Below are 26,337 nucleotides of genomic sequence, written 5' to 3'. Positions count from 1 at the left end.
TCAAAAATGGCAAGTAATACTCACGCCACACAAGTGGTCAACAATGAAATCTCTAACAAAAGAGTCCAATCATCTCCTCTTGACATTCATTAACATAATCATTACTAATTCTCCTATTATCAACATTGTGTGTGTGTCTAGATGTATAAAATAAGTTGTGCATGCGTGTAACATACATGTGTGTCTGGGAGATTTCTGTGGTCAACAATTCTCAATTACCCATCTGATATCTAAAAGACACAAGTCAGAAGTGTGATAGAATAATTCCTGCTTGCCTGGAGATGTAGCTCTAAAACAGTCAAGAAGCTCAAACTAGGTAAGTTTCTCACCACATATACCCATCTTAAAATCTAATCTAGTCATATCACCGAGTGGGTGGTCCTGGTCAAAACAAAGTTGACAGAAGCAACCACAGCAATAGTAATGGTAATCTATGTTTAGATTCTCTCATATTGGAGATGGTCCTGGCACTTGCATGGCATAAGCACTAATTGCTACTAATCAGGCAAGGTAAAACTGTTGTTCACATCATCGGTCAGATACAAGCAGGGGCTAATTCAGTATCTGAAGCACAGAACCTTGAGCTGGTATCAGTAATCATACTCATTTCAGACCTTTATTTTAACAGTAGGTCTATTATGAAGCAGCTGATGATTGAGATTAGAATGCCATCAAGAAATGTCCTACAGGGTCATTCTGGAGGGAAGATGCTTTTGCTCCAGAAGCTGCAATCAACTTCTTTGGTGTTAGGTTTAATTCCAATCGATGGAGAGATTTCCTGCTGATTCCTATTGTCTTCACTTGTGCCCAGGGTTCTCGATATTACACAGAATTAATTTGTGTACTATTTGAAAAACATAATTAATAAAGCATTTACCTTATCCACATTGTTGTTATCAAGTTCTATTTCCATTGATCTTGGTCTCAGTTTGATTGGTTTGTCTTTAAAAATATCTCCAAAGCCAAAACCTTTTATCTTTTTTGGCTGAATTTCTGTTGTTGCTGCACTATTTGATCCATCTGCCAACTTTACAGTAACTCCATTCGTAGTGTCCTGTTCAGGACTTCCTCTGTCTTTAACATCTGAAAGAACATTGAACCAATTTAGTGAAGGGAAAAGAATGCTGTTATCCTATTTGACAACAAAAATAAAGGCAACAGTACTGAACCTAATCATCTTTCCAGTCAATATGCATGCTTCCCAAAGGGACCAGGAAATTAATTCATCTTCCCTATTCCAGGCAGCAAGACCAATTGCAACAAACCTACTGCTGGACTGGCATCTTAAAAAAGAAAGCAGAGTTTAGAACTCAAACTTTGCAGCACCATGGTCTGTAGTAGTTCAATTGCTTTCTTCCCAGTGTTGATATTTTATCCTTCACATGTAGTCTTAGGGAATAAGCACAGATCACGAAGACTCAAAGAAATCAAACAGGCTTAACTGTGCCTTATGTTACACATTACCACCATGATCTTCTACATTTAATTTCTTTTACAAAAATAGATAGAGTAGTCGTGGAATGTCAGAAAAAAAGCACACGTGTTGCAGACAAAAAGTGAAGCAGCAAGTTATTCTAATAAGTGAGATACTGAGGATTAACTAGAAGAGTTAACATATTAAAATGATTATCTTCTGGAAATATCTAAAGGCAACGTTATTAAAACAAAACCAGAAGACAATTAATAATTTTTTTATGAAGCAATAAACTCAGATCACAGAAGGATCATATTTTCAGACCACCACATTACTGCATACAGGTACATATTTATCTGCATGTTCCAAATTAGACATAGATAGTGAATATACAATATGAATTTCACTGAAACAGTTTTTCATAACCTACTTGTTTTTATTGTGGTATCATCTTGTGTGTTAGCTGTTTCTTCTTGCTCGTCTGGAAGCTCTTTAATAAAATTTGATGGAAACATTCCACTTTTACCATTGAGGATGCCTTCCCACCAGCCTTCTTCAACCTAAAATAAAATGCACACAATACATTAGATAAACAAAGTAGTTACATATTCACCCATTAAATCTAAATTTGAAAAAGTTAGAAAATATTTCTTCCACTAATAAGCAGGGATAAATTAAGTCAGTTGCTCTTAGAACAGATAGCCAATTATCATGATAACTCCACCCTTGGGGAATTTACTTTGCCTTGTGACTCAAGCTGAAGCACACGGGTTGGAAACCTGCCAGAATATTAACAAGATCTTCTAACTTTGCCAGAACATTTTATATGAATCAATTGTTGGAATTATACTATATTGAATATACAACTGTATTTCCTGGTCAGACGAGGGTAACAATGTATATGTAGGGGAGTGCTTTCAATCAGATGGAATGAAATGTTATCCAATTTTAACATACTATCTATGGATTATGTAAACAGTTCCAATTCAGAAAAGGCGAGAGAGGAAAAGGAGAAAGTTACATGCACACCACACCTGTGGACACAATCAATAAACTGATCTATTTTGCCTTCACCCAAGGGAACATGAGCTAGTGTGGAAACTGGATACATGTATTATAAAGTTACACTGAAGGTCTTAACTTTCTTGGGACAGTTACTTTGCATTGGAATTAAAGCAAGAGTTATAATGGAGAATCGAATTTTAAATATCATATCAGTGTTGTTACCAGAAAACGGGAAAATAAACTGGATGTCTTTTGGATTAAGCTGGAACCAAGATGACATGCCTGACACTAGGAAATTTGAAAGGCATCGGTTTTCGGTTGCAGACTTTGAACACCAACAATGCTGGTTGCAGTTTTACTGGCTGCTGTCAATCAATCAGTCTCATCTCAGCTATTAGTGAGATTTTGATAGATTAAACATTATATATACTCATATTTATAAAAGGTACATATAGGTAGTGTCCTTGCTCCTCTCCATTTTATTCCCTTCAGTGATATCATCTGTGAGCACAGAATCAGATTCAATTTGCAGACAAGCATCCAAAATTTCACAGTCAACTTCCATTCCACATTTGCTATACATTCCTGTCTATCAAGTGGCAAAGATCAATTTTTTTTCTGCAACTTTGTTATAAGCCAAACTAATCTCTTCATTTCATGCTAGGACAAACCTCCTTCACCCTAAACTCCCCAGCACCACCTCAGCATAAACTTAAGAACTCAACACTCAGCAACTTTGGACCTCAAACTACACTTCCTTCTTACATCTGATATTTTGCTATAATCATTTCCTTCCTCCATTGTGATTTTTGTCATCTTCATTAATTCTCTCAAGGTTCAACCTTGTTTTTCAAAAAACAGAATGTCCCCCTTACAAACCCCAAAAATGCAAAACCTTGGTTAATTCAGAACTCACAGGCCACATCCCTTGCTCACACAACAAAATTTTAAAATGTACTGTTTGCAGCCATTTTAACACTGAACTTGGCCATTATTTTTTCTGCATGTATTTCAACTGCCATGCTGGAAGTACAGGGAAAGAGAGAAAAGTTGAAATACGGAATCACAGACTAGTTATAATAAAGGATTGTTCCTATCCACCGTGCAATTTCATGACATTCAGTGTATAAGGACTGCAATGAAATGTTACACAAAGGAGTTTTTGATATTGATGCTTATTTGCCCATCTGCCCTCATCTCTATTATCTTCTCTGTTATTTATACACAGTCATTTTAAGTAAACTGTGTGTATTTGAGGAGAGGGGTGACAATGAGAGTAAATCTCAAACAGTTAAATTTCATTTTGCTTTACACTGGTCAGCACCTTCAACGCTGCTGTGATACTCATTCTATTCTGTAAGAGGCATTTCCTACTCATCAGTTTAAATTCAAATGAACAATCTTTCCAAATGTCATGCCCATTTGTTACTCAAATGAGCTTCTCAAACACCATTTAGGTAATCGATATAAACATCTTAGAAATTACAAGCTGTTATGAACTGGGATTTCCTTTAAAGAAAGTGACACACCGACTCTGAACAGCATAGAGATACTCAAGTTCCAGACTTGGTCCATTGATTACAATCCAAATCATGTTCAGCAGGCAGGGTTAAAAGCTAGGACTGCATCTTTCAGTAGAGAATCTTTAGAGAAGTCATTCAAATGTTCTGACATCCGATATCCAAACAGTTCCTGAATTGATGCAACTGAGCCAAATTAGAAATCAGGATAAAATCTTGGTGCAATATTGGCTTGGTAAAGTTAGCTGAAAAACTGGATTTGTGAAAGTGCTAGAGTACAGTTTTCATAAATCCAGTGCAGCCTGGTCTCAGGAAAGAAAGACGGATCACCAAAACATGTACACAGTCCACAATGGAGTTGCTTTCAATGGAATTCTGAGGTCAGGTATTCGAGAGAGGAGATATTTGAATCCCTTGTCAAAGTTTAATGAGATTTGATGACTGACAGTATCACCAGCATCTTTGTTTCTGCCTGTTCCTGCCCAACAGAACTCATCCCTTCCTACCTCGCTTTGGTTTTATTTCTTGCCTAGTCGAGTCCCTTCCCACGTACATCCGCGATTCCTCAGATGCTTTAGGTTAGTTTCAGAATTTCCAGTTTGTGGGTACCAAATGCCTCTTTATCATTGACATGCAATCCCGTTATATATCGATCCCCCATCAGGATGGTTGCAGGGCTCTGTTTCTTCTTGGAAAAAAGCCCTAAACCATATCCAGCCACCACAAGCCTCTGCCGCCTGGCCGAGCTTGTCCTCACCCTGAACAACTTCTTTTCACTCCTCTCACTTTCTTCAGGTCAAAGGAGTGGCTATGGGTATTGCCCCAATTATACCTGCCTCTTTATAAGGTACATGGAACATTCCTTGTTCTAGTCCTATTCCGGCCCCCACCCAGAACTCTTTCTCCAGTATATCGATATCAGTGCTGCTTCCCTCGCTCATTCAGAATTGGAAAATTTGAATCAATTTCACTTCCACTTTCCACCCTCCCCTTAGCTTCACCTGGTCCATCTGACTCCCCCTTCTCTTCCTTGACAGGTGTTTCCATTTCTGGGGATAGGCTAGCCACCAAGATCCACTACAAACCATCTGACTCCCAGTTACCTTGCCTATACATCCTCACACTCTGCTTCCTGTAAAAGAATCTCCTAGTTCCTCAGTCTCCATCATTTCTGTTCTGATGGTGCCAACTGCGACAAAGGGGTCTCCAAAATGTCCACCTTCCTCCTCAACCAAGGATTCCCCAACATTGAGGAAAGGTCACTCGACCTGAAATATTAACTCTTGATTTCTCTTCAGATTTTGCTAGACCTGCTGACCTTTTTCAGCAATTCCTCTTTTTGTTCCCCAGCACTGTGGTTGTCAGGGCCCTAAGCGGGCCAGACCCATCTCTCGCACTTCAGCCCCTACCCCTCCCACCCCCTTTCCACAACAGCAATACGGTCCTCCTTGTCCTCATCTATCATCCCACCAGCATCCACATCCAGAGCACCATTAGTCACATTTCTGCCACCTCCACTGGAATGCCACCACTAGACATTATTCCCCATCACTCCCTTATCAGCCTTCCACAAGGACTGATCCCTCAGGGGCATCTGGTCCACTTCCCCTTCACTTGTAACACCTCCTCCCTAAAAGAAAAGCCCCATTGCACCTTCCCCTGCAACCACAGAAGGTGTAATACCTGCCTGATAATTTCCTCCCTCCTCTGTATCCAAAGGAGCTCACAGACCTTCCAGGTGAAACAGCGCTTTAGCTGCATCTTGCTCAATCTAATCTACTGCACTCACTGCTCAAAATATGGTCTCCTCTATATTGGGGAAACGAAACTAGACTGGGTGACCGCTTCTTGGAACACTTGCATTTTGACCGCAAAAAAGACTGAGTTCCAGTTGCCTGTCACTTCAACACACCACATCATCTCCTGGCCAACAGTCTGTCTTACAGTTGCCGTAATGCTCCAGCAAAGCTCAGTGCAAGCTAATAGAACAGCACCTCATTTTCCACTTGGGAACCATTCTGACAAGCAAAGCCAAAAGCAAGGGTTGGAATGGGTTCACAATTTGAGGGTGCTGAATGCAGTGTTGCAGCCAGAAGGTTGTAAAGGGCCTAGTTTGAAGATGTGTTGTTCCTCCAGTTTTCACTGGGATTCGCTGGAGCATTGCAGTATGCCAAGGACAGACAAGTGAGCATGCAAGCACCACTACATTGTCTGCCTGTTGCTCGCTCTCTCTTTGGGCTCCATCTCCACCGCTTCCTCCACCCTACCTTCTGCAGAGAAAAATAACTTTTTCCTAGCTACTGTCAGTTCTGAAGAAGGGTCTCTGGACCTGAAACATTATATCTGATTTCTCTCCACAGATACTGCCAGAAATTTGTTTTTATTTTTGATTTCTAGCAATTGCAGTTCTTTTGGTTTTTTTTTGTCTCCGATCTCTTTTTCGGTGGTGGTGGTTTGGGGGGGGGCAGCTTGGGAGAGCTGGGGTGGGGGGAGCTAGTAGGGAGATTCCTGAGAAATCCATTTAATCTGTCTGGATTAAACTTGCTATCTGATGTGCATTTTGGGATACCTGACCAGAGTGTCTGTTATCCGTATTCCTTTCAAGTTAATTCTGCAAGTTGTCTAGACATATAGAAGATTAAATTACAGTTTTCATTTATGAAGTTAAACTTTTTTTGTTTGATCAAGACTGTGGAATCTCGTGGCTTTACTCTCTTAGCAAGTCCTGGATTTCTCACTTTGACTATGTTAAAGAAGTTACTGGTCCCTAGCCAGACTGTGACACAAGTTTGGTGCTCTGAGATAGTGACATTTGCTCATCATTTCCATTTCTGATCATGTTTAATCATCTCAATTACATTACCTCAATTTTTTTCCACTCAAGGGAATACCAGCATAATCCAGGGAAACTGTCCTCCAATTTAACCCTTTAATCCCTGGTATAATTCTGGTGCATCTGCACTCTCTCCAAGTTGACCATATCCTTACTGAGCCGAGCTCATTTATATAAATGAACGTAGCAATCCAGCACTTTGTACAACTGTATCACCCCCAATAAATTCCAGATCCCTTGAGATAAATGCTATTCCTTAATTTTTAAGGCACATTTTCACTAACATTTACTGATTTCTACAAATGGATCCCAAAATCTTTCACCACAGTTCCTTCCATCTCATCACTGAACAAATATTCCTATCAAGCTTTCATGAATCCAAAGGATATAAGTTATCCAAAATTAGCTATTCCTGTGAAACATTTGAAATTAAAGTCACATTACACCATTATTCATGCACTAATATCTTCATACATACTTCACCAAGTACTTCAATTATTTCACCGATTTTCAGCTCCAGTTCATCTTCATTCTGAGGTGCATAGCTAAACACCACTTGACATCTTCTTGTTCTAATTTTTTCAGCTGAGGAAATAAAATTCAGAGTGTAAGGCAGCCCATAGGAATGAAGTTTTTTCAAGGACAAAACAAATATCCTGACAAAATAGTTTGCACAGAATGTACGTGATTGTTCAATTTGATTCCAAAATCAAACAGTGTTAGAGAGGCAGCTTAAGATGATATTCATTAATAGCATGAAACCAATATTATAGTAGTTTAATTTCCTTTTCTATATATTTCTACTTATTACAATGTATATTTGCACAAGATCCTCTATTGCTGTAGTGTCCCAGACACAACATAGTAGAAACTGGAGTCACTCTGAATTGTGAAGACTAGAATAACTAGGTATAGTGCTAGCATTACAAACTTCCTAGAGCAATCAACTGATTGAAACATTGAAAAAGGCATTGAAAAAAAGAGATTCCATCCCAATATCTCTAACATGGATTCAGTATAATATTAATTCAATGGGCTGACTTTGCTGGTGTTTATGTTGATTTCCAATTCCACTTTTTTGTGTTTAAAACCTCCTTAATATCTCATTAACTTTCCTACTATTTTTACTTACAAACTTCATGCTATCCCCTACTTGCACTTCTCCCAGCTTCCCAGTGTATTTTGTCCTACATTTCAGATCTGAGTCTTGTACCTGAAGTTACTGAAAATCTATTACATATCTCAATTCTTCTCACTTCCTTCACAGAATTTCTTCTCCTTGGAAATCATTCTTGGTTCAGTTGGTAACACCGCATGATATATTTGAAAACATTGCCTGAACATATGATTATTTGTTTTAGACTTGGCTCAGTATTAACATGTTGATACTTCAGTGCACTACTTATAGGAGTACTTGCGCAGTCAGACGCAACATCCATACAAGATGTTAAATCAAAGCCTTGCCGAATTAATATGAAAAAAATCTCATGATCCAATTGCAAGAAGAGCGGAAAAGGTGTCACAGTGATCTGGCCAACATTGGTCATTCAGCTAACACCTACAAGCCAGTCATCTGTTCATTAAGTTCAGTGCTTTGTGCAGAAGCCTGCTGCATGCCATTCATTAAGAAATATCATCATTATTGCAATATAAAGTTATTAAAAGGTGTGTGTAAATTTAAGTTGTTTTGCTTTCTTCTGCAAGCAATGACATTTTAGAGCACCGTGATGCAAAACACCCCTAGTAGCAGTTATACACCTATTTGAATCAAGGCTGGTTTGTCCTTGAGGGGAAACACAGACAAGCCACAGTCATGCACTTTCTACCAGAGGCCACTAGATTGTAAGGGAGAACAAGAATCCCAATTTTTCCTTGCAGCTGAAAATCCAGCTCAGTTCTAATGACCCCTGATCTGCATAGATCAGCATTCTTTTCTAATAACAAACTTTAGACTTCCCTATTCAGGAAACTGACTCACCAGAGCTGCCAGATTTAGCTTCACTGGTGGTATAGCAGTTCACTATCAAACTGGGGAGAAGGTGAGGACGGCAGACGCTGGAGATCAGAGTAGAGAGTGTGGTGCTGGAAAAGCACAGCAGGTCAGGCAGCATCCAAGCAGCAGGAGAATTGACGTTTTGGGCATAAGCCCTTCATCAGGAAGGGCTTTCCTAATGAAGGGCTCGTGCCCAAAACAACGATGCTCCTGCTCCTTGGATGCTGCCTGACGTCATCAAGTTGATCCAAGCCTTTTGAGAAAAATTGCCAATTCCTTCAAATGATAAAACATTTTTTAAAAAAGCTAATAGTCTTAAAACTGATTACTTTAATTACATACAGCAACAAATTGATTTCTATTATCGGAAAAAGACAACTCAGCATAGTTAATACTTGTTAATTAAAAATATGGAGATAAATTTGAGAATTTCTATTGTCTTACCAAATAGTGGGTAAAGTAGACTTTGCAAACAGTTCTTTTCTGTCCATTACATGCCTTTTCCATTTTCTTACACAATTAATAATTTTCCTATTGAACGTATGTGCCTGTGAGCTGTCTTTGTAAAGGTACAGAGCTGCCTTTAGGTGCAATCTCTCTTAACGCTCATGGAGGGAATAAAATAATTCAGTGATTTGTAAAAATATTTTGACGCTATGGTTGGGCCGCAATATATTTTTTACATTTACGCATCTTTGACAAAATATGATTTCAATGCCGAAAATGCAAAGAGTTCCACTAAAAGTTTAATATCCTCCTTTTGATTTTAATGCACATACAAAAACTCGAACAGAATCCAAACACACTGTATATAACAAACAATAAAAAAGGACTTAATCAAAAGATGCAACATGAACAGAATATATATCAAATCTTGCAAGTGACAATTTATCACTATAAACATCCCAGAAGTTGTCAGATAAGCAAGATGCCAATGGGAGAAAACCTCTTGTAACAGTTTCGACCATGAGAAACAAGGTATTTGACAAACGAATGCATCTGAAGGGAGACAAACCACCAAAACCTGTTGATTTATATCAAAATAGAGTGACTGCAGGGGTAGTGGATGCATTGGTTGATATATTCCATAACTTACTGAATTCCAGGAGTGTTCCAGAGAATTGGAAACTCACTGGGATGGTATAAGGGGTAATGTATTAGCATGGATTGAGAATTGATTAAAACATTCAAGTCAGAGTCAAGATTAATGGGTCTTTCTCAGGTTGGAAAAACATATATTGGAGAGCTACAATACTCAGTCCTAGACCCTCAGTTATTTACTATCTATATTAAACGAGCTGAAGAAGGAAGGCAGAGCATAATTTAACCAAATTTGTAAACGATACAAAAATAGGTGGGAGAGAATGTTGGATTGAGGACACAGTCTGTAAGAGGATAGAAATTGGTTGAGCAAAAATTTTAGGAGTAGAGTTTAAACTAGGAAAAAGTGTGAGGTTATGTACTTTCGTAGGAAGAATCAAAAGACAGACCATTTAAATTGAAACGGACATCAAAAGTGCAGCATATGGGGATCGCTTTTGCATGAAATACAAAAAGTTACCATGCAAATGCAGCAATTAATTAAAAAGGCAAACTGAATTTCGGCTCTTATTGTTAGGGGTTTCAAGTTTAGAAAAAAAAAGGAAGTTTTACTACAACTGTCCAAGGCGTTGGTGAAGCCACACTTGGTTTACTGTGGTTTTGGTCCTGATAAGATATACTTAAGAAAGGATATACTTGCATTGATGGCAGTTCAAGACACATTCAATAGGTTGATTCCTGGGTTGAAGAGGTTGACAAATGAGGAACAGTTAATCATGTTAGTCCTTTATTCATTAGAGCGCAGGAGAATAAGAATAAGTTTATTGAAAAATACAACATTCCAAGGCCTTGACAGGGTAAAAATTGAGAAATCTCAAACTAGGGGTTAGGGAATGAGGGTTTATTCATTTATAACTATGACGTGAAGAGATTTCTTCTGAGTAATGAGTGCCTGAAACACTCTATTCCAAAGAGTTGTGGAGCCCTGATCATTTAAAGAGGATATATAGTACATAAAGTTTGAAGTATTAGGGAATTGAGGGCTATGAGGGGCAAAGACAAAAGAGGAGCTAAGGCCTGGGACAGGTTTGCTATGTCCTTTTAAAATAGGGCATGTTTAAAGGGCTGAATGGCTTACTTCCTGCTCTTATTTCTTCTTATGTAAATCACTAAACATGCAGATATTTGAATATGGAAACCGCACAAAGACATGCTTTTAGCTTGAATTTTAAATCAAATTGATAGCATTCTTCAACTCTCAAAGGATATAGATCAAAGGCAAGTAAATGGAGAAGTAGTATAGGTCAGGTAAAAACCAATGACTGCAGTTGCTGGAAACCAGTTTTTGAATTAGTGGTGCCGGAAGAGCACAGCAGTTCAGGCAGCATCAGAGGAGCAGCAATTTTGCTGCTAATCCAAAAAAATAGTAGTATAGGTCAGTCATGTCATGATATCTGTGAATTAGGAGATCTAACGGAACAGGATATAATTCATGTTTATCGTTTAGTTGACTAAGACCAAATAGGTCCCTAATCATTCTTAAACTACATAATCATCACAAGTGTATCATTGAAAAAGAAAGCCAATTTGTATTTAAAATAGGAATGTCAGCAGAATGTTTCCCAGAGGCCACATGTCTTCGCTAGGAGATTCAGCTGCTATAGGGTGTAGGTTTGCTTGCTGAGTAGTAGGTTTGATATCTAGACGTTTCATTACCTGGCTAGGTAACATCATCAGTGGCGACCTCCAAGTGAAGCGAAGCTGTTGTCTCCTGCTTTCTATTTATATGTTTGTCCTGGATGGGGGTCCTGGTGTTTGTGGTGATGTCATTTCCTGTTCGTTTTCTGAGGGGTTGCTAGATGGCATCTAGATCTGTGTGTTTGTTTATGGCGTTGTGGTTGGAGTGCCAGGCCTCTAGGAATTCTCTGGCATGTCTTTGCTTAGCCTGTCCCAGGATAGATGTGTTGGCCCAGTCGAAATGGTGGGTTTTTTCATCCGTGTGTTGGGCTGAGGGAGAAAGGGTCGTATCTTTTTGTGGCTAGCTGGTGTTCGTGTATCCTGGTGGCTAACTTTCTTCCGGTTTGTCCTACGTAGTGTTTGTGGCAGTCCTTGTAGATGACGTTGGTTTTGGCCATGGGTTGTACTGGGTCTTTTAAATTTGTTTGTTTTTGTTGGAGTGTTGGTGGGTTTGTGTGCTACTAGGATTCCGAGGGGTCTTAGTAGTCTGGCTGTCATTTCTGAAACTTCTTTGATGTATGGTAAGGTGGTTAGGGTTTCTGGCTGTGTTTGGTCTGCTTGTCGTGGTTTGTTCTTGAGGAATCTGCGGACTGTATTTTTTGAGTATCATTTCTTCTTCAATAGGTTGTATAGGTGGTTCAGCTGTTATAAAAATCTGACTTGCACTGAACTCAAAGAATCACATGGGACCTTTAGAAATTCAATGAACATTTCCAGGGCAAACAGAAACTCCTTGACAATGGCTTTCTTGGAGACGTGAACAGAATTTTTTTATAACAGAACCATGACAAGATGAAGGCCATCCAAGATAATGGCTGAAATAATTAAAACTTTAATTATCTTGAATAAAAGACAAGAACTGGGCCTGTAATTGATACCTGGGCTAACCTAACATGGAAGCATGATTTAACAAGTTGTCATAGCACGCCTTTTTAAATTTTGAACTGCATAGAAATGTGGCTGTGGGCAACCATTTTATGCAGAAATCTAAGAAGGATCATCTGAGCACCAGAGAAACAGACAGAGGTATACTGTACAAGATTTCTAGTATTTTCAAGCACCACAAACTACAGTGCCATAAAAGATAAAACAAAGGACCAGTCACTCACTCCCAGGGCCTGTATTCTCAGTCGATCTTTGGAAGCAACCTCCAACCATTCAAATACAAAAGCTGTCACATTTGCTGACTCAGACTTCAAGTTTCAACCCCTTCACCTTGGAAATCGTTGGGCCACAAGGGCTTTACTGTATGATTCTATGAACAATTTAACAACATCTGTGCTTATGCAAAAATGGCAGATGCAACTGAAAGAACCTCCAGTAGGCTAGGACTCTAATTCATGTGCATTAATGCCGATATCTTTAAGTAACTTATAACTTACTTCCTTTCCTTTTCTATCTTTCTTGGACGCGTGTGCACGAATGTGTCTTATAAACCACTCAGTTCCTCCCTGCCAAAATCAAATATTTTGGTGAATTGACCATTCCCAATGGAGACCATGATTGCAAATCGCAAAACAGCATATCCAATATTAGATATAATTGCACTACTGGACAATGTTCACTAAATAAGCATGAAGAATGCAGAGAATTATTTTGATAATCAATTTAGAATGGTCAGTCAGGAACTGCAGCAAATTGCATATTCTGGTGCAATATGGTGCACACGTACTGGAAGTCACATACAGTAATATACAGGGTCTTGTTCTCTGCAGAGAGAAGCAAAGCTACAAACACTATTGCAACAAAATAGGTGACAGCCACTCGCTGGTATGTTACTCAAGGCCTTGATAAATCAGAATAAACATGCTTAGTTTAAAATTTAAACAAAGTATGGCAGTTAATTGTCACTCATCATTCACTGATGCATTCGCCATGGCAACACTTCTACCAGAATCTACTTGGCAAAAAAAAGTAAAGTACTCTCCTCACATATTGTGCAAGTGTTGTTTTCCTTTTAATTTGGTATTTCTTGAGGAATTGTCCTGATGACTGCAATATCAAATGCTTCAAGAAAACATCACATATTCAGAAATGCTCTTTTTTCATTCTTTTAAATTATTCCAAACAGTTTGCTTATCCTTTTACTATACATATATGGTGTATTACCTGCTTACCATGAAGAAATAGATCATTAGTTTTATTTAAGAAACAGAAAAAGAATGGAGAATCAACTTCCACACGTTGACTTAAAATTGTATTTTTACTGAGTAGTCACAGCTGGACGAAAGCTTAAAGGTGGTGAATTTAGGGGGTTATTGTTTCTTTTGAGAAATCAGTAAACCTGTACAAATCTCTTACACCACAATGATAATAATCATAGTTTTGCCATCTCCAGGATGGTACGGTGACCAAAGTGATGCACAAGTCTTCTCCCTCACCAAGCAAAAGAGAAAGTGTATTTCAAGTTGCAAAACGCTGGAATAGATTTATTTAGGATGTCAGTCAGCATGGACAAGTTTGACCGAAGTGTCTGTTTCCGTGCTGTACATCTGTGTCCCTATGAATGCCCCTTCAACACAACACTTCATTATCAATGTCCAGAAGTTTAAACTGCCATCCTAACTCCAGTCTTTTGCAGTCAGTACCTCCAAAGTCGACCAGCTAGATTTCCTGCTTCCAAAAGGGTAACATATGATAAACTTTTAATCTCCTTCCAATTTAAGTAAACGAAAAAGGAAGTTCCACATTTTCTTTTTTATTTTTCAGAATGCCCTGTTTGGGATCAGTAACCATAAAGTGAAGCACTGTGTCCAAATATTGCGCCAGGTAAAACCAGGATTTTTCACAAAAGTGTTGACACGACGATAATTTTGAGCTATAGTATCAACTATTTGACTCTAATTTTAAACGTTCTGAGCACATTTGAATAGTATCACATACAGATTTACAGTAACCAGTTTAACAAAGCACTACACATATCAACCCTTCAATTCATTTGGAGCATGTTGTAAGAACATTTTTATTTTAGCAGATGGGTTTTAAGCGTAAGAAACTTTCACAAACACTGCTGCTGGCAACGACTTCAATTTACTACATTTAATAAATTATTCCTTGTGCTGGAGTTAAATGGTGCAGCAAAAGCTTGATTCAACATTGAATCTAATTCACATAATTCCTTTAATAAAGGCAAAATACCGCAGATGCTGAAAATCTAAAACAAACACAAAGGATGCTAGAAAAACTCTGGAAGCATCTGTGGACACAGAAACAAGAGTTAAAGTTAATGAAACCCTAGCACATGGAGGAAGGTGGTGGTGTAGTCCAAGAAAATATCAGAAGGCATTTGTAACAATAGTGATTTTATGGAGAAGTTTAATTTCTCTACGCCCTCAAAACATGTTGAACAATTTTATATTATAATTTGTAATATCAAGGCTGAAACCAGATGAATAATATGCAAGGCTGACTGTTCATGAACAGCTGCTTCTACAGTATTGGTACTTACCCAACAGAAAACCTGAGTGAATTAGTTTTGAGAAATAAATGCATTTGCATGTATGGGGGTGTCAGATTCACTTGTGCTCCTCTACAAAGGAAAGGATTGAAATTGTAGTTGTTGAGTTAACCGGCGAATAATTGCATCAAGAACCTCTGCAATAAATGTTAATAAAAATGTGTTTAAAGATGACTTCCAAAGGTAACATTTGCTATCCAGTTCTTTCAAATAAAACTTGGTGGTTGTGAGTGATTGTGCAACAGTTAAGGTTGAAAACTAAGGAAAAAGAATTAGACAAAACTAAAATCCTACATACAATTATAGAAAGTAGCAGAAAGCGCATTTAAATTTTCTATCTTCTTCTTAGTTGAAACCATATGATCAGTGGAATAATGAAATGGACATGTAACATTCAGTAGACGATTCAGGTGCAATTCAAAGTATCATTAAGTGGGAACATTCACAAAGCAAAGTGGGTGGGATTCTTCAAATAGCATGATTAAATAAATTCAGAGGAACAAGGTGAAGCCAACAATGGAGTCATATGCAGCTTCATCCTCTGAAACTGGTTATGAAATAGTTCGTTTGACTATGCAGCACACACTTCAGTACTATGTAGGAGACATTGCTTAATGTTATTTTATTCATGAAGTTATCAAGAACACATGGTTAGTAAACATGCATGTGGGTAGCTACATCCACGGAAGGAGAAAAGGAGAGAATGTGTGTGTGGAGCCAGAGAAAATGGGTGAAGTCCTTCATGTACTTTGCAATTCACCGAGAAGGACATGGATGATTAGTGATACTAGGGAAGATATGTTGATAGCATGTTGATATTAAGATGGTGATGGTATTGGGTGTCTTGAAAAACATTAAGGAAGATAAGGCTTGACGGGATCTGTCCCAAGAGTTTGAAGAAGGCAAGGGAGATTTCTCGGGCCTTCACAGAGATCTTTGTATCCTTTTTAGCCACAGGGGAGGTCCCAGAAGATGGAGAATAACTAATGTTGTTCCGTTTTTTAAAAAGAGAAAACAGGGATAATCTAGGAAATTTTATGCTGGTAAGCCTTACATCAGTGGTAAGGAAATTAATGGAGAAGATTCTTACTGACAGGATTTACTTGCATTTGGAAAAGATTGGACTTGTTCGGTATAATCAGCATGGCTTTATGCAGTGGAGGTCTTGCCTCAAATTTGACTGCTTTTTTTTGAGGAAGAGACAAAGATGATTGGTGAGGACAGGGCAGTGGATGTTATCCACATGGACTTTACTAAAGCATTTGACAAGGTCCCTTAAAGTAGGCTGGTCCAAAAGAGTACATCACATGGTGAGTTAAGTTGGATTGAAAATTGGCTTGCTCAGAGAACATGGTGGGGTTAACTGTGGCGGAGTGTTTTTCTGACTGCAGGTTTGTGGCCAGCAGTGTTCCACAAAGATCAGTGCTGAGACCTCTTATTTATAATTCACCTCAGGGGATCTCCCACTCTCAGCTTCCAACCTCAGTTTGGGAACCCTGCACCGCCCGATTGTAGTCCTACCCAAGATCCACAAGCCTGACTACCCCAGTGAACCTATCGTCTCAGCCTTCTCCTGCCCCACCGAACTCATCTCCACATACCTTGATACTGTCCTATTCCCCCCTGGTCCAGGAACTCCCCACATAAGTTCAGAACACCACATATGCCCTCCAGCTCCCCCAAGACTTCTGTTTCCCTGGGCCCCAATGCTTCATCTTCACCATGGGCATCCAGCCCTTCTACACTTCCATTCGCCATGACCAGGGCCTCAAGGCCCTCCATTTCTTCCTCTCCCAATGTCCCCACCAGTACCCTTCCACTGACACTCTTATTCGTTTGGCTGAACTGGTCCTCACCCTCAATTTCTCCTTCCAATCCTCCCACTTCCTCCAGACGAAAGGGGTAGCCATGGGTACCCATTTGGGCCCCAGCTATGACTGTCTCTTTGTCGATTATGTAGAACAGTCCATCTTTCGGAGTTATACCAGCACCACTCCCCACCTCTTCCTCTGTTACATTGAAAACTGCATCGGCGCCACCTCATGCTCCCACGAGGTCAAACAGTTCATCAACTTCACCAACACATTCCACCCTGACCTTAAGTTCATCTGGACAATCTCTGACACCTCCATCCCCTTCCTAGACCTCTCCATCTAGGAGGCCCAATCCAACACTAACATTTTTGACAAACCCGACTCCCATAGCTACCTGGATTACACCTCCTCCTACCCTACCTCCTGCAAAAATGCTAACCCATCATCCCAAATCCTCCGTCTCTGCCACATCTGCTCCCAGGAGGGCCAGTTCCACCACAGAACACACCAGATGGCCTCCTTCTTTAAAAACCGAAGCTTCACCTCCCATGTGGTTGAAGATGCCCTCCAACAGGTCTCATCCATGTCCTGCACCTCCGCCCCTCAAACCCCACTCCTCCAACCGCAAGGATAGACGTCCCCTCTCCTGGTCCTCACCTTTCACCCCACCAGCCTCCACACAAATCGCATCATCCGCTGACATTTCCGCCACCTACAAATGGACCCCACCACCAGGGATATTTCCCTCCCACTCATATCCACTTTCCACAAAGACCGTTCCCTCCGTGACCACCTGGTCAGATCCACGCCTCCCAACCCACCCTCCCCTCCTGGCACCTTCCCCTGCCACCGCAGGAATTGTAAAACCTGTGCCCACACCTCCCCCTTACCTCCATCCAATGCCCCAAAAGGAGCCTTCCACATCCAAAGATTCACTTGCACTTCCACACGTCATTTATTGTATCCATTGCTCCCGATGCGGTCTCCTCTACATTAGGCAGACTGGATGCCTTCTCGCAGAGTGCTTTAGAGAACATCTCCGGGACACGCGCACCAACCAACCCCACTGCCCTGTGGCTCAACTCACCCTCCCACTCAGCCAAGGACATGCAGGTCCTGGGCCTGCTATATCACCACTCCCTCACCACCTGATGCATGGAGGGAAGAACGCCTTATCTTCTGTCTTGGAACACTTCAACCCCAGGGCATCAATGTGAACCTCACCAGTTTCCTCATTTCCCGTCGCCCCACCTTACCCCACCTCCAACCTTCCAGTTCAGCAGCATCCCCATGACCTGTCCATCTTCCTTCCCAGCTACCCGCTCCACCCTCCTCTCTGACCTGTCACCTTTACCCCCACTTCCATCCACCTATTGCACTCCCAGCTACCTTCTCCCCAGCCCCATCCCCTCCCATATATCTCTCCATCCCCCAGGCTCTCACCTCATTCCTGATGAAGGGCTCCGGCCCGAAACATTGCTTTTCCTGCTCCTTGGATGCTGCCTGATGTGCTGTGCTTTTCAGCAACACATACTCAACAATGTTAAACAACAATACATTCAAATGAACAGAATCAAAAGTAAAAGACATTAAATATCCACAAAATAAGCACATCTAACCAATATCTTCAAAAAGGCTATGATATAAATTGTTAGGAGATCATATTTTAACAACTCACCACTCACCAATTATTTTTACAACCATTGAAGTTAATATTTCCTTTTCCTGATAAGCCAATAAAGATCAATGATATATTGCACTCCTTCACTGGATTGATGAGAAAACTGGAGAAAGCATTAAGGACTAAATGCAAACACTGTCTTTTTTCCAAAAAAAAGAGAGCTGTTTTCTCTTCCTTGGCCCCATTTATTTTGCAGCATTGATTCAAAGTATGTTCTCAGCCATCTGAATTACTATACCATCTTATATTTCAACACCTATAGGTGGCACTAATGCAGTCAAGAAGAACTTTCACTTGTAAAGAACCGAGTTCTCTTTCAAGTCAGTTTTAATGAGATCGAAATCTCTAATTATTCTAATCAGTTATTCAAGCATCGAACACAAAGGAAGAACTGGATTATATTTAATGCAGAATATATCTAATAGTATGTTTTAGATTTAATTCAATTTTATGACCAGCAATTGCTACAAGAGAATTTCAGATTAAATTGATTAGAAATCCTTCCACTCCTTAACAGCTCCTTACACAATAGCTATATAAATCACTCAGTTTGCCTCATAATCCAACAAGTGTTAAATACCTTGTACTAATGAGACATGGGGAGGAAATCTCAGGAATCTTGTGAGCTAATGCTGGCTGAAATAGGCAGAAATAACACTATGATGAAAATGCAAACTCAAATCAATGCAACACAGCATCCTGAAACAACTTACTTGCCGTGGCTTTATCTGGTTGTTTCCAGAGCTATACTGTTACTTTTCTAATCATAAAATACAACCACAAAAGATTAGAGCCAAAAGTGAACTAAATCTCCAGTTTAAGTCCAGCATATATCGTATAGAAAGCATACTCTGCGATACCTCAACTCTTATTTGACACCAATTACTGAATGTCATCTCAAGTTACTTTAAGCGTGATTTTGTTCTTGGATATTTAGTCACTTTAGAAATGGAAACCATATACATCCTCTGGAGACATGCCACATTACTGTACCAATACTCTGCCCTGATGGAATTTTAGAATTTTCATCACAAATAAGCACTCATCTGCATCGATATATAGCATACAAAGAAAGAAAAAAATGAAACTAAAAGAAACAAACACCTTGCATTTATATAGTACCTTTCAGGTCTTGAGGTATTACACAACTGAACAATTATTTTCAAGTACAGTCATTCTTGCTTTGTAGGCAAAGGTAGCAGTGCAGAAAGGAAGTGCCACAAATTGCAAATTAAAAGACAACACGTCAGAGTCATAGAGATTTACAGCACGGAAACAGACCCTTCGGTCCAACCCGTCCAGATATCCCGATCCAAATCTAGTCCCACCTGCCAGCACCTGGCCCATATCCCTCCAAACCCTTCCTATTCACATACACATCCAAATTCCTTTTAAATGTTGCAATTGTACTAGCCTCCACCACATCCTCTGCCAGCTCATTCCATACACATACCACCCTCTGCATGAAAAGGTTGCCCCTTAGATCTCTTTTATATCTTTCCCCTCTCACCCTAAACCTATGCCCTCTAGTTCTGGACTCACCCTATCCCAGGGAAAATACTTTGCCTATTTATCCTATCCATGGCCCTCATGATTTTATAAACCTGTGTAAATGTCAACCCTCAGCCTCCAACGCTCCAGGAAAAACAGCCCCAGCCTGTTCAGCCTCTACTTATAGCTCAAATCCTCCAACCCTGGCAATATTCTTGTAAATCTTTTCTGAACCTTTTCAAGTTTCACAACATCTTCCCAATAGGAACAAGACTAGAATTGCACATAATATTCCAATAGTGGCCTAATCAACGTCCTGTACAGCCGCAACATGACCTTCCTACTCCTGTGTTCAATACTCTGACTAATAAAGGAAAGCATACCAAACGCATTCTTCATTATCCTATCTACCTGCGACTCCACTTTCAAGGAGCTATGAACCTGCACTCCAAGGTCTCTTTGTTCAGCAGCACTCCCTAGGACCTTACCATTAAGTCCTGCTAAGATTTGCTCTCCCAAAAGTGATCTGATTTGGTCTTGCTTCAGGCATCAGTGCTGATCAAGCCATTTGTGCTTTCAATGGGTTAATTTACAGCCATAAACAGACAGGCAGATAAGAACAAGAACAATGGAACACTCTCCTAACCTTTCACCCTTGGTCACATGCTGAAACCATAGCCTGGAATTTGCACACATTTTTTAAACTTCCAATGAGCAAAGATGATACTGGCATTTGTGGCCTGTCATAATGGTAAACCAGAAGCAAATAAAAATGATTACCAAGTTAATGATTCAGAGGATATAAATACACACACACACAATTCCTATTATTTTAGAAGAATCAAGTGAAACATTAATCTTAAGCAATAACTAGTTACTTTTCATCCCTAAAATAAAATAAACCTCCTTTACTGTCAGCAACTGGTCCATTTTATTTAACAAGACAGAAATTATTTATTGTCAGGTATTAACACAGGTTTCTAGATCGTATGGAACTATCCCCATTGACAGAGAAATCAAGAATTATAAGAGAATGATTTAAACTGAATGGCAAAAGATTTAGAACTGATGAGCAAACCTTTTGCTACACAGTGAGTGGTTAGGGTCTGAAAGTCACTGCCTTTGAAACTGAAGACGCAGATTTAAGTGTGGCAGTCAAAAGGACATGAATAACCACCTGAGGAGAAAATAAAATACAGAGCTAAAAGGCACAGAGATAGATGAAACTGAGTTTTCTGACAAACAGTTACAATGGGTTGAAAGGCCTCCAACCATGCTGCAACCATTCTATAATTTTATTCACTATAACAGCAGAAATGTCCAATTATCTCTTACTTCCAAGTTTCTTATCTCCATTTCTGCAGTCTATAAAGCAAATTTGTAAATGAAGTTGATTGCACATTAATTTGTTTGACCCGTCAATTTATTTGAAATAAGATTTTGTCCATTAAGATTTGTCAGTATTGTTGTTCACCTAAACTCCAGCTTTCTCCAATCTTTGCTTTACAAATTACTCTCAGCTTTGATCCTAGAAGGGATACTGTCTCTATGGATTTCCAAATGATCTTTGGAAAAGCAGAGGTTTCATCTCTAATTTTCAAATCTGGGATCCAGAAAAGCATTTCACTATCACTTCTGAGATCTTAACATTCCTAGATTCTTTTGGCTGGATCCAAAGAAAAGGATAAAATGCAGTCGCTTCCTTCCAAGCAACAGCTATTACAGCAATGAGTATTACGGACAGAGAAGTGGAATAAATAACTGTAATTAATCCAAGACTAAAGCCAAAAAAGTACTCCGCCCACTTCATTTCTGCAGGGCTGTACAGTCGTGGTCTCCTTACATGAGGAGGAATATAATTGCATTAGTAGTAGTTTAGAGAAGCTTCACTAGATTTGACTGCTGGAATAAATAGGTTTTCTTGTGAGGAAAAAATTTAGCAGTTCAGGTGTATACCCACCACAATTTGTAAGAAAAAGTAGACAAATATACAAAATTCTGAGGGGGACTTGATAGGTTCAATAGTAAAAGAATGTTTCTTTGTGGAAATAATCTAGAACTAGTGGGCATACTTACAAAAATTGGGTTTCCCAATTAAGATTAAGATGAGAAGAAATTTCTTTTCTAAGAGCATCATCAGTTTTTGGAATTCTCCTTTACAGAAAGCAGTGGAGACTGGTCACTAAATATATTCAAGGGTGAATTAGATTTCTGATCAACACATTGAGGGTTACGAGGTCAGCAAGAAAAGTAGAATTAGAGACACAGTTAGGCCATTCATAACTTTGAAAGAACAGTGCAGCTCGCACAGTGAGCTAAATGACCTGGTCTCACTCCTATTTCAGATGTTATTCACCATCAGCTAGGATATTGCATGCAGTTCTGACATCCACATTGTAAAAGGAATGTGACTGTACTGGAGTCTACCAGGGTGTTGCTTGGGCTGAAGAGTTTTAGCTATGAAGAGAAAATTTATTGACTACTGCTGTTTTACTTGGAGCAGAGAAGGCTGAGGGAGTACATGATTATCAAATTATGTGGTGCAACAGACCAGGTAGACAGGACACTGAAGGGACCCTGGACAACTGAAGCTTCCACAATTTGTCACACTGCACAGGAGGATAATATCAAATGCGAGCTTTCATAACATAATTTTCCTTTAGCCCCTTAGTTAAACCCTTTTTTTTTAAACAAGCACAATTATGTTTAGATAAAAATACTGTAAGCTTCCTTCCCTTACCCAACTTTGCTTACTGAAAGCGCTTTATTATAGTGACTCTGATTTTTAATTATTCCATAAAATACAGAACTGCAGATGTCGGAAATCTGGAACTAAAACAGAAATTGCTGGTCTAGCATCATCTGTGGAAGGAGAAACAGTTGACATTTCAAGTCCAGTGACCTTTCTTCACAATATTCCTGTTTCACAGTTAATTCCTTCTTCCAAAAGAATACACTTTCAACCCACCACTTAGCTGAGATGACACTGTTTGATTTGCTTTCCCAATCAACAGTTCCCCTAAAGCTGCAGCTGTTAAACTAGTACCCCAACTCTGAAATGTCACACATGCAATCCTGGGTCTCTTGCTTTCTCCCTCTTTCTGCTGTGTTGAAGAGGAAGTTTAAAAAAAACATTTTCCAAACCAGCCTGTTCAGAAATGCAATGACACTCCTCTGGAATAGTTGGGTCTTGAAACCTGGCCTCCTGGCTCAAAGTTAAGGACACTACAACTGCACAAGAGATTTATACCAAAAAAAAAACAAATCTGTTCAGAGTTATGACACATTCTGGGGAAGTTTGGACTTGAACCCGGGCCTCCTGGCTCAGAGGTGGGGTCACTGCCACTATATCACAAGAGCCCTAACCACAAATTCTACAGTAGATTAGACAATACTATTTCAAATCAAGAGAAAATGAAATTATTCTTTCTTGCTGAGTGCATGTATCTTATATCACATATATTTACTAGACTCAACTGTCACAATCTTTCAGAAAAAGAAAGAAAAATGAAATTCGCATTAATAGGTGCTCAATTGGAGATTTAGCACATGGTTAGAGTACATTATGAGCACAACAGAGGTGATTTCATCTCCACGTCAATTTAAAGTGTTTAAATTTTACTTTGTATTTCAGTCAACAACTCTTAACAGAAAGAAAGATCATTCTGCTGGTTTGCAACCAAAAGCTCCCCAAGTTGCTCCCCAAATAATATGGTCTCTTGTACTTCTCTTCTAACCTGTTGCTTTGCTTCTCTCTATCTCAAGTCATCTTCTTTACTTTCTCCAACTTGCCTCTGGCTTCTCTCCTTTTAGATAGAGGTACAGATGACATTTTGTGGGAGGTCAAGAAGGATTTCCCTGCAGGTTCCTTTTTACTAATCTCCTCAGTCACTGATTCTACACACCAATTTCCCATTCTCTTTCTCATTATCTCTTACTTTCTAATCCCACCAAACTCCCACTATTCACCTGCTTAAAGAGTCGCTCAACCCTTGAATCTTTCCAGTCACTTATTCTTAAGCATTTAGCCACAATCTTAAAGTGAGTAGCAAAAAGCCAAAAGGAGCTCAAGGACACTGAAGTAACTCCACAGAGGCCAGTATCCCACCACATGTATAATACTTGAGACTGATCTGGCTTCCTCAGAACTAACTTGCAGAATGAACAGGTGGTTTGACACGCTTGTTCATATCTGTCAGCCAGGGGTCCCTGATTAGGGTTGTTAACCTGGTCCAATCAGGGAACTCCATTCTGGGGTCCACTTAACTAATTTTGTTACACTCAAGACAGACATCACTATTTATTTCCTGTGCTGTCTTCTCAAATGGATGTACCTACTTTGAAGTGTCAATGTTTAGAATAAGGAAAGAGCTTTTCTTTTCACACCTCCCTTTAAAAGTTGGCAATACAATAAATTCAAGAAGCACCAGTTATTGTCAACTTAAGTCAATTTTTTTTCCTCCTTTCATGACAATAGCAAGTCAGGTAATATTTTGACTCTCAATTCGGAATTTGCTCATTTTATGTATCACTGGGATACAGAACCCATCCTTTTCTTGTTTTCTTTATTTATACAGCAGTTGAAACTTTATTGCTGGAACAGCACAGCAGGTTAGGCAGCATCCAGGGAACAGGAGATTCGACGTTTCGGGCACAGGCCCTTCTTCAGGAGGGCCTGTGCCCGAAACGTCGAATCTCCTGTTCCCTGGATGCTGCCTAACCTGCTGTGCTGTTCCAGCAATAAAGTTTCAACTTTGATCTCCAGCATCTGCAGACCTCACTTTCTCCTTTATTTATACAGCATACAAACAAAAGATTAAGCACAACATACAAGCTTGATTAGAAGCCAAGAGGTATATCTCCCAATAGATTAAATTTAATGCAGTTGAAATCTAAACAAATTATGAACTAATGTACAAACAACATGAAAGCTTATTACATAAAATGTGCCATGGGATTTTACAAGAGGCAGGTGTTATGAAGTTGAAGGCGTGAAGTCTACCTTGAACTGAGGGATTACAAGCATCTGAGTACATGACTAGTTGGCAGTCCCAACGAGTGCTGGAAAATTGCAAATACTTAACATTTGGCTGTGAAATGATACCTGAGTTTTAGTTGCTGTTTTGACAACAATTTGAATTTAACCAGTTTAAATTATGCTCCAGGATACTAAAACCCAATCGAGTTTGAATTTATTGTTTTCCCAACATCAAACCAATGAGATGATCTGATATTGAGGATTATAAATATAGTAATTTTGAAAATTAGTCAGAGAGCAACTGCCAAAGTATGAGAAACTCATGGAGAGCTAATTGCCCATCTAACATCCTGCTGTCACAGAAATTAGAAAACACTCTCTATCAAAAGGTACCTTTTCATATGAAACATACTCGCAGTAAAAAGAAAGAAGACAATCCAAGAAGAGAGAAGGCATAGAAGATGACAGCAAATCTGTATTTTTGAAATTAAGTGATGCAATTTTAATAAGTGCCTTATTGGAACAGCATATTATTATAGAGTTGGAGACAGGTAGTAAGCAGTTAAGAGAAAGGGGGGCTTAGAGTTGTGAATAGTTGTTGTTGAATGTTCACTTTTAGAGAAAAATAAATTGATGTTATTTTCTTCAAGTAGTGGAATTTGGGAGTTCTCAGTCACTCATATTTTAACAGATGACGAGGCAAGCTTTTCTGGTGTTTGGTTTAATTAACAGAGAGGTTCACCTCCTTGTCATAACACAAGGGAAAGGAGGAAGAAATCAAGTTCAGAATAGAAAGGGGCATCAACTCATGTAGACAAGTAAGTGATGTGTGCAAAAGTTTCAGTGTAAAAGATGGATTTTAAAAATGCTTTTAAAAGCAGTCAGAGAATATCTGGTAGTAGCATTTAGGACAACAGTTACCAATGTAACTGCATGCTCTGTAATGCATTATTCATATAACTTCACAATTGGATATGCCAGCAGCATTTAAAGTTTCAAAACAACTTATAGAAATGAACAGTAATGCTATTGCACCTATCAATCTGGAATGCCTACAAGTGTGATTGGCAATAAACCCCAAATGAATTTTGATGAGGATAACTGAGATTTTTGACACTGGTCCCCACAGTATACTAAATTAAGTAATTATGAACTTTTATCTGGCACAAATATAGTTTGGATTTTTTGTGGATTTGCTTGCAAACACTTCATTTTCATCAATATTACAGGTTATGTATGGGTAGTTTTAAGGTAGGTATGACAGAAAGGAATGATATGAGACAAACAAGTATAGAAGGACATGGAATATTAGACAGCACAAAATTTGCAGCAATTGTAAAAAATCTTTGAGCATTTAAAAAAGAAATCCAGAA

General features: G+C 39.2%; 1 protein-coding gene across 3 annotated transcripts in view; it reads right to left on the bottom strand.

Moving 5' to 3' along the window:
• sh3kbp1 (SH3-domain kinase binding protein 1) overlaps positions 1-26,337 on the bottom strand; it is a 176,625-nt gene that overhangs the window by 86,169 nt on the left and 64,119 nt on the right. For all 3 annotated transcript variants that reach the window (XM_087992992.1, XM_043700471.2, XM_043700472.2), the window contains exons 4-6: positions 7,251-7,357; positions 1,845-1,974; positions 878-1,083 (exon numbers count right to left, since the gene is read on the bottom strand). In XM_087992992.1, the coding sequence (XP_087849118.1) occupies positions 878-1,083; positions 1,845-1,974; positions 7,251-7,357 (443 nt within the window). The remainder of the gene's footprint in view (positions 1-877; positions 1,084-1,844; positions 1,975-7,250; positions 7,358-26,337) is intronic.

Source organism: Chiloscyllium plagiosum, unplaced genomic scaffold (assembly GCF_037043375.1).
Source record: "Chiloscyllium plagiosum isolate Xiang-an unplaced genomic scaffold, Cpla_swu_hap1 HiC_scaffold_12, whole genome shotgun sequence".
Taxonomy (NCBI): Eukaryota; Metazoa; Chordata; class Chondrichthyes; order Orectolobiformes; family Hemiscylliidae; genus Chiloscyllium; species Chiloscyllium plagiosum.
Note: the sequence above shows the minus strand (reverse complement) of the source record. Positions and strands in the feature narration are given on the sequence as shown.